At 47.5% G+C, this 18896-nt stretch overlaps 1 protein-coding gene across 1 annotated transcript in view; it reads right to left on the bottom strand.

Annotated features, from left to right (window-relative positions):
• The window catches only part of GAB3 (GRB2 associated binding protein 3), an 82932-nt gene extending 64399 nt beyond the window's left edge, over positions 1–18533 (bottom strand). Inside the window, exon 1 of the mRNA XM_041742094.1 lies at positions 18336–18533. Coding sequence (XP_041598028.1) covers positions 18336–18407 — 72 coding nt within the window. The 5' untranslated portion in view covers positions 18408–18533. The remainder of the gene's footprint in view (positions 1–18335) is intronic.
• Positions 18534–18896: the final 363 nt, after the last annotated feature.

Genomic DNA, 18896 nt, shown 5'->3' on the forward strand with positions numbered 1-18896 from the left:
ATCAAAAAGCCGGTTCTCACCAAAATGAAAATCAATTACCTAGAAAAGCCATGAGCTAACCTAATCAGCAGGCGACAGGGCAGAGAGCAGAACTTTACAATGCAAAGGAAGAGAGACCTCTGGGGAGAGTAAAAATAAACTTGATTTAAGAACCATTTTGTAAAATCATACGTACATGAATTCGATAGCCAGAGTGAAACGGAAACTTATCCAGGAAAAGTAGGATCTACAAAACTGACTTGTGGTCAGAAGAAAACAAACCTGCGAGCTGTCCATTATAATTTCTGCCTTAAATTAAACCGGTACTGGGCGCCTGGGTGGCTCAGTGGGTTAAGCATCTGCCTTCGGCCCAGGCCATGATCTTGGGGTTCTGGAATCGAGCCCCATGTCAGGCTCCCGCTCAGTGGACAGTCCGCTGCTCCCTCTCCCTCTGCTCCTCCAACTCGTGTTCTCACTTGCTCTCTCTCCAATAAACAAGTAAAATCTTTAAAAAAACATTCTAGTATATGACAAACTTCCAAATTTTCGTATGGACCAAATATGACCTTTTCCTCGAAATCTGCTAAAGATTTTACAGGAATAAATAAAGCCAAATTCAAAGCCAATGACCAACTTCAGTCATAAATGCTGCTGCAAAAATCCAGTAGAAAACAGCATGCGGAATTCAGCAACACAATTAAAACAAAACAAAACAAAACAAAAACACCCTGTCCAGCTGAGGTTAATTCCAGAAATGTTAAAAGGGTTCAATATTTCATGATCTATTAATAGAATTCATTGCTTTGCTAGATTCAATGACAAAAATCATAGATCTCCATTAGAAATGCTGACTTTTTAATCAAATTTAACAATGGTGGATCCCTGGGTGGCTCAGTGGTTTGATGCCTGCCTTCAGCCCAGGTCGTGAGCCTGGAGTCCCTGGATCGAGTCCCGCATCAGGCTCCCTGCATGGAGCCTGTTTTTCCCTCTCCTGTGTCTCTGCCTCTCTCTCCCTCTCTCATTCTGTGTCTCTCATGAATAAATAAATAAAAATATCTTTAAAAAATTTTTTTAATAAAAAAAGATTTAACAATAGTTTTTGAAAAAAACACTAGTACAAGACTCAGTTGAATGTATTACTAGCGTGAAATAAAAATTCTTACTGGGGATCCTGGGTGGCTCACTGGGTTAAACGTCTGCCTTCGGCTCAAGTGGTGACCTCAGGGCCCTGGGACAGAGCCCCGCATCCAGCCCTGCTCCAGGGGGAGCCTGCCTCTCCCTCTCCCTCTGCCTGCCACTCTGCCTACTTGTGCTCATGCACACACACTCTCTCCCTCTGTCAAATAAATAAATAGAATCTTAAAAAACATTCTCTTAGGGGATCCCTGGGTGGCGCAGTTGTTTGGCGCCTGCCTTTGGCCCAGGGCGCGATCCTGGAGACCCGGGATCGAATCCCACGTCGGACTCCCGGTGCATGGAGCCTGCTTCTCCCTCTGCCTATGTCTCTGCCTCTCTCTCTCTCTCTCTCTCTCTCTCTCTCTCTCTGTGTGTGTGGCTATCATAAATAAAAAAAATAAAATAAAATAAAACATTCTCTTAGCCCCAAAGCCATTACCTTTAAAAACAACACAGTTTAATCGAAGTCTGATTGACAAAGAACTGCACATAATGAATGTGTACGGTTTGATGCGCTTGACCGTTTGCAGACACCCATGAAACCATCACAATGAAGGTAAGAGACGTACCGATCACCTCCAAAAGTTTCCTTCTCTGTGTGGGGTGGTGGTAGAAACACGTGATACGACATGAGCCTTGTGACGTGCAATAAATACTGTATTGCTCGGGGATCCCCAGGTGGCTCAGCGGTTTAACCCCTGCCTTCGGCCCAGGGTGCGATCCTGGAGTCCCGGGATCGAGTCCTGCATGGGGCTCCCTGCGCAGAGCCTGTTTCTCCCCCTGCCTGGGTCTCTGCCTCTCTCTCTGTGTGTCTCTCATGAATAAATAAATAAAATCTTTAATAAATAAATAAAGAAATAAATAAATAAATAAAATCTTTTTAAAAAAAAACAGTGAAGACGGGGGTGCCTGGTGGGCTCAGTCAGTGGAGCGTGTGACTCCTGATCTTAAGGGTCGTGAGTTCGAGCCCCACGTTGGGGGTACAGATGACTTAATAAATAAAACATGTTTTTAAAAATTGTTAAAAACAGTGAAGATCTCTGGTCACTGACATGGAGAGAATGAGAGAATACATTTTTTTTTTCCCAGAACTTTTAAAATCTTGGCAACTTTCAAACCTACGATTCAGTATTACTAACTGGTCACCATGCTGTATGCTACATCTTCAGGACTAAGTCATTTTATAGCTAGAAATTTGTAGCTTTTGAGCACCTTCACCCATTTCACCCACCCTGCCCCCAGCCTCTAGCAACTGCTAATCTGTTCTCTGCATATATGAATTCAGGGGGCTTTTTTGTTTATTTTTGTCTTTAGGTTCCACATGCAAGTAAGACCGTGCAGTATCTGTCTTGCCCTGACTTAGTTCATTGAGCACAATGCCTTCAAGGTTGATCCGTGTTGTCGCAAATGGCAGGATTTCCTTTTTGGGGGCTGAGTTATATTCCACTGTGCAGATACACCAGAATTTCTGGACCAGAGGGTAGCTCTGTTTGTGGCTTTTGAGGAAGCTCCATATATTTTCCACAGTGGCTGCACTAGCTTGCATTGCCACCAACAGCGCACAAGGGTTCCCTTTTCTCCAAATCTCTTGGCTTTTTGGTACTAGCCATCCTAACAGGTGTGAAGTGACTCGCCTTTGTGGTTTTGATTTGAGTTTCCTGGGTGATTAGTGCTGCTGAGCACATTTTCACGTATCTGTTGGCCATTTGCACGTCTTCTTAAATCAACACACTGAGATGCAGAATGGCATATAGAGTAAGCTACCCTTTGCGTGAAAACAGGAAGAATAAAAAAGCAAATACGTATTTCCTTATATTTCTATAAAGAAATACTGGAAGGGGCACCTGGGTGGCTCAGTTGGTCGAGCAGCCGACTCTTGGTTTCGGCTCAGGTCGTGATCTCAGGGTCATGGGATGGAGCCCCACGTGGGCTCCACACTCAGTGGGGAGTCTGCTTGAGACTCTCTCCCTCTGCCTCTGCCCCTCGTCCTGCTCGCACTCGCTCTCTCTCTCCCAAATAAAAAAATAAATATATATATTTTAAAAAGATACTGGAACGATGAAGGAAGAATCTAATAAAAATGTTTACTTGAAGACTAAGGGTGATCAAGATGGATGAAGACAGAGGTGAAGAGGAGGTTTCTTAATGTATATTTTATATATACTTTTCATTTTTGAAACATGTAGATATATCATGAACTACTCAATACCAGTTTAAAGGCCGAGACAAAAGTGTACGGAAGACAGGAAGATCACCTGAAAAAAACTGCCCCCAAATAGACCCAAGTGAGTATTGAAGGTTTCTGTTGCATTTAAGATCATGTTATAGAAACTGAAATACAAACGGTTTTATAGATGCAGAGATGCTCAATCTCACCGATTAAGAAATTCAATTAAAACAGAAGACCAAAAAATAAAAATAAAAATAAAACAGAAGATCATTTATCAGCTATTGACTTTGCAAAGATCAAGACATTTCATAACATACTACAATTGAGGGGTAGCAGAGGGACAGGTTCTTTCATGCACTGTTGCTGGGAATGAAAACTGACACAGCCACTTAAGACACTAATTTGCTATCTATTGGCATTTTACATTCACATACACTTTGACTCAGCAATTCCACTTCTGAGAGTTTTCTCACAAGCATAATTGCACATAACCACAAAGACCAATGTACAAAGATACTCCCTGCAACACTGTTTACAGTAGCATGAGACTAGAAACAAGAAAAAAGTCTATCTTGGTGCCTCCAAACAGTAAACTATGAAGCTGTTAAAAATAATGACAAATTAAAAAATAATAATAATGACAAAAAAGTTTTTTTAAATAATGACAAATATCTATATGTGCAAAAGGGAACAATCCCTAAAATATATTAAGAAAGGGGGTTATAAAATAGTGAGTATAATATGATACCATTTATGCAAAAAATGTGCTTGAATACGCATGGAATACATATCTGGAAGGAAGAAGCTGGTCCCAGTGCCTGCAGCATACGTTCCTCAAAAATACACTCTCGGGAGGGGGGGGGGGTGTCTGGGTGGCTCAGTGGTTAAGCATCATCTGCCTTTGGCTCAGGTCATGATGTCAGAGTCCTGAGATCAAGCCCCCCCATCAGGCTCCCTGCTCAGCGGGGAGCCTGCTTCTCCCCCTGCCTGAGCTAGCTCGCTTGCTCTCTGTCAAAGAAATAAAATCTTTAAAAATAATATATTATCTGGCAACAAAAAGGAACAACGAATAGGGATACCTGGCTGGCTCAGTCAGTGGAACGTGTGACTCTTGATCTCAGGGTCGTGAATCCAAGCCCCATGCTGGGTGGAAAGCTCACTTTCCAAAAAAAAATGAAGATATATATAGAGAGAGGAAACATTACTTAACAAATGGTGCTGGATCAGTTGACTGTTTGTGAAATAATATCATTCCCTCATTTCATACTAATACAGATACCAATTGAACTAAAGAAATGAAAAGTTTAAAAAAATGAAACCAGCCATGGTGATGATGAGCGTGTAAATCTGAAACTTTCAACGTATCCTCTAAACACAACTCAGAGGCTGAGATCATCCAAATGTCAGAACCTAAGAACAGAAATGAATAAACACTAAGAAGAAATAAAACAATAAAGCAAGAGTTGATTAAATTCAGAAAAGAAATAGAAAGGGTTTCTGTTTCTGCCTAGGATGCAGAAAGTTGCAATGAATATCCCTTCCACCCTGATAAGAAACCCCGAACAAAACAGAGAATCTTCATTTTCTTGAGCTCATCGAGAGCTGTGGTCAGCAAGGCCCAGGGCAGAAGGGATTTGCGGTGGCAAGCCCCCTTGGTGGTGACCGTAAATATAGAGACTTCCAGGTATCTCAGAGCCCACACCCCGGCAGACACACCCAGGTACGCGGCCTTCCTCTTCACCATAACAAGAAACAGGTTCCTGCAATTAAAACAGCTATTTGGGGTGCCCGGGTGGCGCAGCGGTTTGGTGCCTGCCTTTGGTCCAGAGCATGATCCTGGAGCCCCAGTATCGAATCCCACGTCGGGCTCCCTGCACGGAGCCTGCTTCTCCCTCTGCCTGTGTCTCTGCCTCTCTCTCTCTCTGTGTGTGTCTCTCCTGAATAAATAAATAAAATCTTTTTTAAAAATCTTTAAAATAAAATAAAATAAAACAAAATAGCTATTTGTCGGGGTGCTCAGTTGGTCAAGTGTCACTCTTGGGTTTCAGCTCAGGTCTTGATCTCACAGCTCATGGGATTGAGCCCTGCATCAGGCTCCGCACTCAGTGGGAGCCTGCCTGAATATTTTCTCCCTCTGACCCTTCCCCTGCTCACGCCAGCTTGTGCTTTCTCTCCCTATCAAATAAATAAATCTTTAAAAAACAACAACCAGATATTGATCAACAGGATTCTCATTTCAGCTGAGGACACTTACTGTTCAATCTACAATAGAATCTGTCACTCTTGGACTACTGACATTTTGGGCCAAATTCTTTGTCGTCATCGTTGCCCTGTGCTTGTAGGATATTTAGCAGCATTCCTAGTCTCTACCCTCTAGATGCTAGTGGCACCCTCCCTACCAGTTCTAATGACAAAAATGTCTCCAGATGATGCCAAATGTCTCCTGGGGATAGGAGGATAGGGTTGCATACTTAACACAAAAAAGACTTTTTTTTCAAGGCACTTGGGTGGCAGCCCATTCTGGATTCTGGCTCAGGTCACGTTCTCAGGGTCCTGGGATAGAGCCCCGAGTTGGGCTCCACACTCAGTGAAGAGTCTGCTTCAGGCTTCTCTCTCCCTCTGCCTCACCCCTCCTCAAATAAATTTAAAAATAAAAAAATACTTGTTTTTATCATCTGAAATTAAACTTTTTATTTTTTGCTAAAAATGGTATCCCTACCTGCAGGGAAAAAAAGTCACCCCCATTGAAAACTGTTGATCTAGACCCTCAAATACAAACATGAGCAGACAACCAAGAATCACCAAGCTTTTTTTAAAGATTTTATTTGTTTATTCATGAGAGACACACAGAGAGAGGCAGAGACACAGGCAGAGGGAGAAGTGGGCTCCATGCAGGGGAGCCTGACATGGGACTCGATCCCAGGTCTCCAGGATCACACCCTGGGCTGAAAGCGGTGCTAAACTGCTGAGCCTCCCGGGCAGCCCAGAATCACCAAGCTTTTAAAGAAGTTGAAACTGAATTTAAAAAGCTCTTCTTCAAATATGGCAAATAGTCTTCTGCCTCAGGGCCTTTGCACTTTCTGTTCCCTCTTTCTAGAAACCCGTTGCCCCAAACATCCGTATAGATATGAGGGAGAAAGCCAGGATGTAATAAATATGCTAGGGAAAATTATGACAAGATTATCCAGAAAAGATGGGAAAACTGCTGTGAAAAGGAGACAGTTCTTAGAACTTAAAAACAGGAGTAGCAATCAATGGGCTGAAAAGCAGAAAGTTTACAACTTATGCATAAATCAATGAGCTAAAAGCCTGACTTGAGCCAGTCTCTCAGAACACTGAGCAAAAGGACAGGATGATAGTAAGTATGAGAGAAAAGCTGGGGCCTATCTGGAGAGCAGATCTACTCCTCTGATTCTGGGACAGGGACCACCAACCGTATTTCTCTTTCCGGTGGGCTCTGCTAATGGGAAACACTGGTGGAAGAGTGCAAGGCAGGTAAAAGGGCGATGAGACTCTCAGTAGCTCTCAGTATCCTTCCAATGGCAGGGAGACAGCACAGCCCCAGCTGCCAGCTTCCTCAGGTCCCCTCTGAGGCATTAGCAGCCTCTTTGGCAGGAGTCAGAGCAATGATACATGGCTACGGGCTCCCCTCGCCTAAGCTCTTAGGTTATGGTCATGCCAAACTTCGCCTTATGCCCCAGTCATTCAATGGTAGCTGCTTTCTGTAGTAACTAACATCAGAATGCCTCCTTTTTGATCTTCTAGCCTTCTAGAGTATTCATTGGATCAAGATAAAAGAACAATGCTAAACATGTATGCAACTCATAACAAAGCTTCAAAACACTGAGGCAAAAACTGGTAAAACTTCAAGGAGAAACAGACAAATCCACAAGTATAGTCTGAGATTTCGACACCCCTCTTTCAACTGGTAAAACACAAAGACAGAAATCAACAAGGATGTGGAACTGAGCAACACTATCCACCAACTTGACCTCGTTGATATTTATAGAACACTCCACCCAACAACAAAATGCACATTCTTCTCAAGTACACACAGAACATTTACCAAGATAAACCGTATATCAGATCAAGCCTCAGCAAATTTACAAGGATTCAAATCATACAAAGTATGTTTTCTAACCACAATGAAATGAAATTAGAAAACAACAAAAATAAGTTTACAAGTTAAACACGCAAGTCACAGAAGAAATAACAAGGAAAACTAGAAAATATCTTGAAGTGAATGCAAAAAAAAAAAAAACCCACAACATAGCAGAATTTCTGGAATGCCACTAAAGCAGTGCCAAGGGGGAAATTCATAGCACTGAATGTCTATCTTAAAAAATAAGGTGTGGACACTGCAGAAAACAATATGGAGTTTCCTCCAAAAGTTAGAAATAGAACCACCAAAAAAATTCTGATTTTTTTTAATGATTTATCTATTTATTCATGAGGGACACAGTCTGAAAGAGAGAGGCAGAGACACAGGCAGAGGGAGAAGTGGGCTCCTCGCAGGGAGCCCGATGCAGGACTCGATCCCAGATCCTGGGATCACGACCTGAGCCAAAGGCAGGTGACCAACTGCTGAACCACCCAGGCGTCCCAAAAAATCTGGAACTACCATATGATCCAGCAATTCTACTTCTCGGTACTCTTTTAAGATTTTATTTATTTAGGGATTCCTGGGTGGCGCAGTAGTTTGGCGCCTGACTTTGGCCCAGGGCACGATCCTGGAGACCCGGGATCGAATCCCACGTCAGGCTCCCGGTGCATGGAGCCTGCTTCTCCCTCTGCCTGTGTCTCTGCCTCTCTGTATCTCTCTCCCTGTGTGACTATCATAAATAAATAAAAATTTAAAAAAAGATTTTATTTATTTACTCATGAGCAACACAGAGAGAGAGGGGGGCAGAGATACAGGCAGAGGGAGAAGCAGGCTCCATGCAGGGAGCCCGATGTGGGACTCGATCCCAGGACCCCAGGATCATGCCCTGAGCCGAAGCCAGACGCTCAACCGCTGAGCCACCCAACTTCTGGGTATTTGTATGAAGAAAATGAAAACCCCAATTTGAAAAGATGTATGAACCCCTATGTTCCCTGCAGCATCATGGAAACAACGTAAGTGTCCACTGATCAACAAACGGGTACGAAGCGTGCGGTCACATACCCAGCCATGACAAAGGGTAACACATCTTGCTATTTGCAACAGCAGGGATGGGTCTAGAGGGTATGGCCTAAGTGAAATAAAGCACACAGAGAAAGACGAATACCCTGCGGTTTCACTCATATGTGGAATCTAAAAAATAAGACAAACGAACAGACAAAAAGGCAGAAAGAGAACCGTAAATACCCAGAACAACTGGTGGCCGCCAGAGGGGAGGGGCTGGGGGCTGGGCAAAAAAGTGAAAGGGGAGGGGAGCTACAGGCCTCCAGCTGCGGGATGAGTAAGTCGCAGGTGGAAGGCACCGCAGCGGGAATACAGCCGGTGGCACCTAGATGGCACCTACCCAGCGCGTGGGGCGGGCGGGAGCTCCACCTGCGCGGGGCGCAGCTTCACCCTCACACGTGGGCAGCGCTGTTCACACCCGAAATCACTCTGACGTTGTTGTGCCGACTCCAGTGCAACAACAACCACAACACAAAGAGAAAAGGGATGTCTCAGGTCGATGACCTCAGGTTCTGCTGTCGGCGATCGGCGATCGCAGACAGCGTCCCGGCCGCTGGGCAGTCGATGCTCGGGGAGAGCAAACGCGAAAGACCACACAGTCCAGCGGCCCGTTTAGGGGAGATTATCTGAAAAGGCGGATCTAGGGATGGAAAGGTCAGCTGCTGCCTGGGGCTGGGGCTGGGGCGGGAGTGAGCACTGACTGCAAACAGGCCAAGGCGTCTTCTGAGGACGGAGATGCTTTAAACCTGGGCTGTTTAAATAAAAAAAAAAAAAAATTAAAAGGGATCCCTGGGTGGCGCAGCGGTTTGGCGCCTGCCTTTGGCCCAGGGTGCGATCCTGGAGACCCGGGATCGAGTCCCGCATCGGGCTCCCGGCGCATGGAGCCTGCTTCTCCCTCTGCCTGTGTCTCTGCCTCTCTCTCTCTCTCTATCATAAATTAAAAAAAAAAAAATTAAAACCTGGGCTGTAGTAGCGGTTGCACGACGACAGATTCACCAGAAATCATCCAACTACACACTTACAATGGGTGAACCCTATCGCGCGCGCGCGCGTGTGTGTGTGTGTGTGTGTGTGTGTGTGTGTACACCTCAATAAAGCGGTCTTGAAAAGCCACTGGAAAAAAAAATAAAAATAAATAAATAAAAGCCACTGGAACGGGGGGAATGCATCCTAAGGACAGTGGGCCACGCAAGACAAAACGTAATCCTGGGTCAAGCTAAACGTGTTGTCGCGGCCGTGCTCACACCAGAGCTTCTCGGTTTAACGTGGGGCTCAGCACCCAGAGTGCCCTTGCAGCGGTCTCCCCGACCGAAGCTCGGACTAAAAGGTGGCGACATTCAATGAAGTCCAGGTACGAGGGGTTCCTAGTAAGAGGAGAATCGCAAAGGCATAGGGAGGTAGGAGGATGTCCCGGGTCTCCCACGTGTGCTGTCTCGCTCACCCGCCTCCACCGTATGTCCTGAAAGACTATTTCAGGAAAGTTGCATGGATGAATGAAGTTTTGACCTAGTTCAACCTCAGAGCAGACCCACTGAGTTTATGGCAACCTCTCCGCTCCTCGAACGTGTGATTGGAGCAATATCCCTGGCAACTGATCAAATCCCGACATCAGCCTTCTGGTCTGTGGAGTTGAGGACTTTGATGGCAGGAAGGGCAAAAATCACTGGCACTCCCCACACTCACTACCAGAGGAGCCATCCAAAAGCAACTCCAGGGCAGCCTGGGTGGCTCAGCGGTTTAGCGCCTGCCTTCATCCCAGGGCATGATCCTGGAATCCCGGGATCGAGTCCCACTTGGGGCTCCCTGCTTGGGGCCTGCTTCTCCCTCTGCCTGGGTCTCTGCCTCTCTCTCTCTGTATCTATCACGAATAAATAAATAAATAAAATATTAAAAAAGAAAAAAAAAGGCAACTCCACAGGCTTGGAGGAATCGCGGAGATGAGCCCCCAACAAAAATGTAAAAGATACAGGGGAGGTGACTCTATCACACCCCACTTGGCATGCCTGTTCGGCCTCCTGGAGAATGCATGATCATGAAATTCGCCCAGTGTTGATGCCAATTGCAGCTGCTCTCCTGGACACAGCCTCCTCACTAGATCAAATCAACACACCCCTGGCATCTGGTACGCAGCTACCACTGGCAAACGCTTTTAGCCCTCTATCAACTAGCAAGAATCAGAAATAGTTCATTGGGGGGGCCTGGGTGGTTCAGTGGTTGAGCATCTGCCTTTGGCTCAGGACGTGATCCCCAAGTCCTGGGATCGAGTCCCACGGCAGGGACTTACCCCCTGTAAGTAGCCTGCTTCTCCCTCTGCCTCTCTCTCTACGTCTCTTATGGATAAATAAACAGAATCTTACAAAAAATGAAATAGTCCACTGTCAACTGACATGAACAATAGCACACCTGGTTTTTTTTAAGATTTTATTTATCTATTCATGAAAGACACACAGAGAAGAGAGAGAGGCAGAGACACAGGCAGAGGGAGAAGCAGGCTCCATGCAGGGAGCCCGATGCTGGACTCGATCCCAGGTCCCCAGGATCAGGCCCTGGGCTGAAGGTGGCGCTAAACCACCGAGCCACCCAGGCTGCCCTAGCACACCTTTATGATTTTGCCCCAAAGCTATGAGAAGTCTGCTACTGTGTCATAACGTACTCCATGGAGATTGATTTCCTTGACATCTCACAGAGCACCACACTGGGACACTGCATTAATGACATCATGCCAATTAGACCTGTTGAGCACAAAGCAGAGAGCACCTTTACTTAAGAAGACGACACATGCCAGAAAGTCCAAGTTAACTCTCTAAGTTCCAGGGGCCTGACCCCTAAACGAAGTTTCTAGGGACACAGTGATCTGGAGCAGGCTATCTTCTCCAATGTGGAGAAGAAGTTGCTGCATGTTTCATTAGTAGACAGGGACACTAAGACAGTCATTATAAACCTGTCCCTGGGGTGCCTGGCCAGCTCAGTCAGAAGAGCATGCAAGAAAAAAAATAAAAATGAAAAAATGAAAAAAGAAGAGCATGCAAGTCTTGATCCTGGGGCTTGTATCTTCAAGCCCCATATGGAGGGTAGAAATTACTAAAACATAAATAACTGTTAAAAATACATATAAATAAATAAATAAATACATCCTACATATTCAAGAAGGCAGAGAAATCATTAGCATGTTAAGGAGAGAGACAGAAAAAAGATTTAACTTCTAGAGATGAAAAATATAAGGTCTGAAGTGAAAAATACACTGGATGGCATTAACAGCAGATTAGACACTGCAGAAAAAAAAGTAAGTAGAAAACTGAAGATTGGGATCCCTGGGTGGCGCAGCGGTTTGGCGCCTGCCTTTGGCCCAGGGCGCGATCCTGGAGACCCAGGATCGAATCCCACATCGGGCTCCCGGTGCATGGAGCCTGCTTCTCCCTCTGCCTGTGTCTCTGCCTCTCTCTGTCTCTCTCTGTGACTATCATAAATAAAATTAAAAAAAAAGAAATAACTTTAGACCCACAGATCCAAGAAGCTCAATGAACCCCAAGTACAAGAAACATGAAGAAAATAATACCAAGGCACATCATAATCAAATAACTTTAAACCAGTAATAACAACAGGTAGCAAAAAACATATATAAAGGAACAAAGGAACAATGCATATGAGAAAACAGTAATGCAGCATCTTTAAAACTCAAATTTCAAATTCAAATTTCCCTTTCTTTCAAAGGGAAAGAAATTAAGCTAAAATTATTTACCTACAAAAAATATCAATCAAGAATTGAGGCAAAAGAAAAAATAAAATACTACTAGTAGGGATTTTTTTTTTGCTGAGTAGGGAGCCTGCTTCTCCTTCTTCCTGTGCCCCTGCCTCTCTGCTCATGCTCGCTCTCTCACATGCTCCCTCTCTCTCAAATAATAAATAAAATATTTTTTGAATATTTTTATTTTATTTATTCATGAGAGACACAGAGAGAGAGGCAGAGACTCAGGCCGAGGGAGAAGCAGGCCCCATGCGGGGAGCCCAACACAGGAATCGATCCTGGGACCCCAGGATCACACCCTGGGCCGAAGGCGGCACTAAACCACTAAGCCACCAGGGCTGCCCAATAAAATCTTTTTTAAAAATGATAAGGGACTATAACAAACAATTTTATCACAATTAGCTCAAGTACTTAAATGAACTAGAGAAAATCCTTGAAAACCATTAACCACCAAAGCTTATTCGACAAGATATAAGTAATCTGAATAGTCCTATAACCTGGTAAAAAGAGATCATGTTCATAGTTAATAACCATCCCACAAAGCAAAGTCCAGGCCCAGATGGTTTCACCAGTGTATTTTAGCAAACATTTAAGGAAAAGGGAATAGCACTAGTAGCCAATATCTTTCAGAACATTGGAAGGCGGGGAGACACTTCCGAAACGATCGTATGAGGTCAGCATTATGCTAATAGCAAAGCCAGACACAAATAGTACAAAAATGAAAACTACAGACCAATATCCCTCACGGACAAATGCACAAAAACCCTCAGCAAAATAAAAGTAGATTAAATCCTGCAACATATGAAAAAAATAATATATTACAACCAAGTGATATCCCAGGAGTTGAGGGCCAGCTCAGCATGCAAAAATCAACGGTTGGAATACTTTACCCCAGAAACAGACAAAGAAAGGAAAAGTGTATCATTATTTCTGGAGATGCAGGAAAAGCATTTAATAAAACCCAATTCAAAAAAAATAAAATAAAATCCAATTCATAAAAGAAGTCTCAAAAATAAATAAATAAAATAAAAAAATAAGACGTCTCAGCAAACCAGCAATATGAGGGAACTTCCCTGACTTGATAAAAGGCAACTACAAAAGCCTACAGCTAGCACACTTAAAAGGTAAAAGACTAAAAAAAAAAAAAAAAAAAAAAAAAAGGTAAAAGACTAAATGCTTTTCCCCTAGAATCAGGGGAAAGGCCGGGGCGTCTGCTCTCATCACCTCTAAGTAATATTGATAGCAAATCATAAACAAGCCTCCCAGAACTAAATAATTATGTCACTTCAGCAAGGTTGTAGGATACGGGGTGAGTATATAGAAATCAATGGACAAACTGATTCTGAAACCGATATGCAAAGGCAAAGGACCTAGAATAGGCAAAAACAGCTCTGAAAAGAAAAACAAAGTTGGAGGGCCAAATCTGCCTGACTCCAAGAATTATCACAAAACCACTGCCATCAAGACACGGCATCAGCATAAAGCTGAACAAAGGAATCGGTGCAACAGACTAGAGCACACCGAATTGCATCTACCCATCGCAACCGATTCATCTTGCACAAAGTTGCAAAAGTAACTCAATGGAGTAAAGACAGTCTAGTCTGCCCAATAAGTGGTATTGGAACAAAAGGACTAAGGTCGCAAAAAACAAAAACAAAAACAAAAAACAAACAAACAAAAAACACCCACAACATAAATCTCACACCTTTGACAAAATTTAACTCAAATGGATCATTGAGTAAATAGAAAATATTCAATTATAGAACCTTTAGGGGGAAAAAACGAAATCTTTCAGATCTAGGGCTAGGCAAAGAGTTCTAAGGTTGTTGGGTTTTTTTTTTAATGTTTTATGTATTTGACAGAGAGCGCAAGCAGGGGGACAGAGGGAGAGGGAGGAGAAGCAGGCTCCCTCGCTGAGCAGGGAGCCCCATGTGGGGCTTGATCCCAGGACCCTGAGATCGTGACCTGAGCCGAAGTCAGATGCTTAACCCACTGAGCCACCCAGGTGACCCTGAGTTCTTAGACTTAACGTTAAAAGCCCAATCCATAAGGGAACGTTTGATAAATTGGATGTAATTAAAACTTCAAACTCCTTGTCCTACAAAGATACTGTAAAGAGAATGAAGGGGCACCTGGGTGGTTCAGTGGGTTAAGTCTCCGACTCTTGATTTTGGGTCAGGTCACGATCGCAGCGTCGTGAGCTCAAGCCCTGCATCAGGCTCTGTGCTCAGTGAGGAGTCAGCTTGTCTCTCTCCCTCTGCTCCTCCCGTCTCTCTCCCTCTCTCCCAAATAAATACATTAAAATAAAATCTTGGGGGAACGCCTGGATGGCTTAGTGGTTGAGCGTCTGTCTGCCTTTGGCTCAGGACAGGATCCTGGAGTCTGCGGATAGAGTCTCGCGTCGGGCTCCCTGCATGGGGCCCGCTTCTCCCCCTGCCTGGGTCTCTGTGTCTCTCTCTCTGGGTCTTTCATGAATAAATAAATAAAATATTTTTAAAAAAATAGGGATCCCTGGGTGGCGCTGTGGTTTGGCGCCTGCCTTTGGCCCAGGGCGCGATCCTGGAGACCCGTGATCGAATCCCACATCGGGCTCCCAGTGCATGGAGCCTGCTTCTCCCTCTGCCTATGTCTCTGCCTCTCTCTCTCTCTCTCTGTGACTATCATAAATGAATAAAAAAAAATTAAAAAAAAATTAAAAAAATAAAATAAAATCTTGGGATCCCTGGGTGGTTCCATCATTAAGCGCCTGCCTTTGGCCCGGGGCATATCCTGGAGTCCCAGGATGGAGTCCCAGGATCGAGTCCCATGTCAGGCTCCCTGCATGGAGCCTGCTTGTCTCTCTGCCTGTGTCTCTGCCTCTCTCTCTCTGTCTCTCATGAATAAATAAAATCTTTTTTAAAAAATATTTAGGAAAACCTAAATGTGATAATACAAGTCCTCAGTGTAATGCTTGGGATATATAGACCATTCAATACATGTGAATCATTAACCTTTATTATCATTGCTGTTACAGGACTCTTTAAAATCGAGAAAGTAAAAAGGCAAATGTGCATTAATAGAAAAAGTGTTAAAGTACGTCACTTCAATTACAGAAATATTAGGTAGTGGTCTAAAAGAATGAAGTAGGGCAGCCCCGGTGGCCTAGTGGTTTAGCCTCTCTCTCTCTGTCTGTCATGAATAAATAATAAATAAATAAATAAATAAACAAACAAATAAATACATAAATAAATATCTTTTAAAAAATAAAAATAAAGAAATGAAGTAAATCAATCTGCATTAATCTGGAAAGATGTCCAGAATCATTGTGAAAAAGGCAAACTGCAGGACACTTGTAGAGTATGATCTCATTTGTGTAAAAATAAAATCACTATGTTTTGAAGAAATTTTTCTACAATGATACTCACCAAACTGCTAACAGTTGTTATCCCTTGGGAGGGGAGTGGTGTGAGGAGGAGTTCAGAGAAACGGGGGCTCTCGCTTCTTATTCTACTTATTCCTAGATTGTTTGAATTTTTACCAGGATCTATAACAATATTTTTGATACACACAACACAAAACAAAGACGTCAACTATCTGTTAAAAGAGTGGGGCAGGGGACACCTGGGTGGCTCAGCCGCTGACCATCTGTCTTTGGCCCAGGGCGCGATCCTGGAGACCCGGGATCAAATCCCACGTCGGGCTCCCGGTGCATGGAGCCTGCTTCTCCCTCTGCCTGTGTCTCTGCCTCTGTCTCTCTCTCTCTGTGTATCATAAATAAATAAATAAAATCTTTAAAAAAATAAAAAAAATAAAAGAGTGGGGCGATAAAAATAACCTGATTGCCTTGGCTCAGGGATTCAAGAGGATGGAGCAGGAGCTTACCTTGGACTGAATTATTTACCTAAAAATAGACTCCGCTTGCATTTGTAACTTAACCAACACGAGCCGGGCTGCCGGCTGGCCCGGGGCCCCAGGACGGAGTCCTCGCCTGCCTGTGCCACTAAGCACCTTGGTTACGTGCTCGGGTTCCAGACGGCAGCCCGTGGACCTCCGGGAAACGGGGTCGATCGCTTTTTGTCTGTGTAGCCCCGTGACACGGGGCTGGACTCAGAGTTGGTGCTCGGCTGAAATCAAGGAGGACGACCCCTGGCAATATGGGAATTCAAGGTGGCTGTGTAGACGCGGCCGGCCGGGTCCCGTCGGCTTGACTCACGATCGCCATCTAGTGGCAGCAGGGATTCCTGCCGGAGCCGGAGTCGGAGCCCGGCCAGGCGTGTTCTGGGGTGTCCTGCACAAAACACCGCGGCCGCCAAGGGAGCGGGAGCCTCAGAGAAAGGGCACAGCCGGGGGGTCATGGTCTGCACGTCGACGTGCTGCTGCGTGTTAAGTGTCCTGCATCAGCACCGCGTCACCAGCCGCCCCCCGCGCCGACCAGTGCTCAAAGTCCACACTCGCTACACCTCATTCGGCCAAAGACAAAGACCACATGTGGTTGTGGGTCTACACCAGATGCTCTGCCAGAATTGATGAAACCCCACCAATCTTTCCTAAGCCCGTCTGGTCGGGACAAGATAGAAAACAAGAGCAGAAATCTTCTTGGGAGTGCGTGTCCGTCTGAAAATACGTGCTGAGCACTGTGACAAGGGCTCGGCTGCCTGTGCGGGGCTCAGGGGACAGGTTTTCTTGTCTTGTGTCCCTTGAGCCCCATCGCCCCTTGAGCAGCACCGAGTCCTCCAAGTAGGTTCAGTGCTAGGGAAGTAGCTGAGTGACAATGGTGGGAGAAATGCTGCAGCTTGTGTTTGGGGACTGGGGACTGAAAGCCAGCAGTGAATCGACACGGTGGCAGCTCAGGTGTGCAATCTCGGTGGCCATCTGTGTCTGACATCTACGTGCTCAGCTGAACAACAGTCCTGCAAAATGTTGCTGGGCTGAGGGTCGCCTGGGTGACTCCGTGGGTTGAGCATGTGAATCTTGATCTTGGGGTTGTGAGTGCCAAGCCCCTATGGGGTCTAGAGAAAACTTCAAAAAAATCAGTTAAAAATGAAGAAAAAGGGGTCCGTGGGTGGCTCAGTGGTTTAGCACCTGCCTTGAGTCCAGGTCGTGACCCGGGGTCCCGGGATCGAGTCCCCCATTGGGCTCCCTGCGTGGAGCCTGCGTCTCCGTCTGCTTGTGTGTCTGCCTCTCTCTCTCTTTCTGTGTCTTTCATCAGTAAATAAATAAAATGTTTTTTAAAAATCAGGAAAAAAAAGCAATCAACAAGTACAGCTTTGAAAAGGTTTGTAAAATGCCGCTCAGCAGAACGAACAACAAAACGTTCTCTGGGGCTGCTGGCGCAGGCCGCTGCCTGGTTCAGGGGGAAGGGTCCAGTGGCCGAGGAAGTCCCTGCTCTCACGTGGGTCCCGTCACCCCTCGTGGCGGGATTCACTCCCGATTCAAGTGTTTCCCGTTTGGCGTCCTTGGGTGCGTGCAGGGAGCGCGGACCTGGACGCGGGCCCCGGGGTGGGGGCGCGCTGGGCGGCACAGCCGTGTCCAGGGCGCTCGCTGCGGCCTCGCGCGTTGGTGGCCGGGCGGTGCGGGCGGCACGGGGGGGACCCGGGAGCAGCCGCAGCCCCGTGTGTGTGTGTGTGTGTGTGTCTGTGTGTGCGCGCGCGCGAGTCACCGCGGGAGCGCGCTCAGCGACCTGGCCCCGGCCACCGCGGAGGACCGCGGGCCATCGGGCGGGCACAGCGCGTGCGGCTCGGCGCGGGGCGGCCCGGGGGCCGCGCCCTCCGTCCCGAGCGCCGGGGCCGGGACCGGGACCGGGGCCGCCGCAGTCCGGGGTGCCGCGGCGGCTGCAGAGCGCGGTGTCAGCGGAAAGAGCCGGGGAGAGACGGCGGAGGAACCGGAGGCCGCCGCGGAAGGCTCGGGGCCGCGCGCGCCCGTGACAGCCGCGCCGGGGGCGCCCCGGGGGTGCCGAGCCCCGCCGCCCCGGTCCCCGCGCCCTCCCCGGCGCCCTCCCCGGCCGGCCGCCCGCGCCGGCCTCCGGCCCCCGACCGCGACGCGTCCCCGCCAGCCCCCCGCCCGCGCCGGCCCGGCCCGACGTGCGAGCCCGCGGCGCGCGGCCCCGGGGCGCCCCCACTCACGTAGCGCTGCAGCTTCCTCTCGGGGGGCGACTTGACGAGCCAGCCCGTGCACACGGCGTCGCCCGCACTCATCGTGGCCGCCGCCGCCGCTTCCTCCAGCTGGGTCGCCGCGGCAGGAGGAAGTCGGCCGGGGATGCCGGCGGGGCGGGCCCAGCGCCGCCCGCCCCGGCACCGCCCCGGCCCCCGCCGCGACCCCCGCCCCCGGCCCCCGCGGCCCCCCGGCGGGGACAGCGCCACGGCCCGCCGCCCGGACGGCGCGGGGGAGCGCGCGGCGGCGGCCGGAGCGGCCCCCGGGACCGCGGGAGCCCCTGCACGGGCCGCACCTGCGAGGCGCCCGGGGCGGCGGGAGGAGGCGGAGGCGGGCGGCCCGCGCCCCGCCCGGGGCCCTCGAGCCTTTCCGCGGATCCACTCTCGCCGCCCCCCCACCCCACCCCCACCCCCGATCGTGCGGTCCGCGCGGCTCAGATGGGCCCCGGAAGCCGCGGCACCCCAGCCCCAAAGCTCGCAAGCCGCCAGCGAAGCCCCGGGCGCCGGGGTCTCCCTGGATGGGCGCAGACACCC

The sequence above is a fragment of the Vulpes lagopus genome, chromosome X (genome assembly GCF_018345385.1).
Source record: "Vulpes lagopus strain Blue_001 chromosome X, ASM1834538v1, whole genome shotgun sequence".
In the NCBI taxonomy this organism is placed as follows: Eukaryota; Metazoa; Chordata; class Mammalia; order Carnivora; family Canidae; genus Vulpes; species Vulpes lagopus.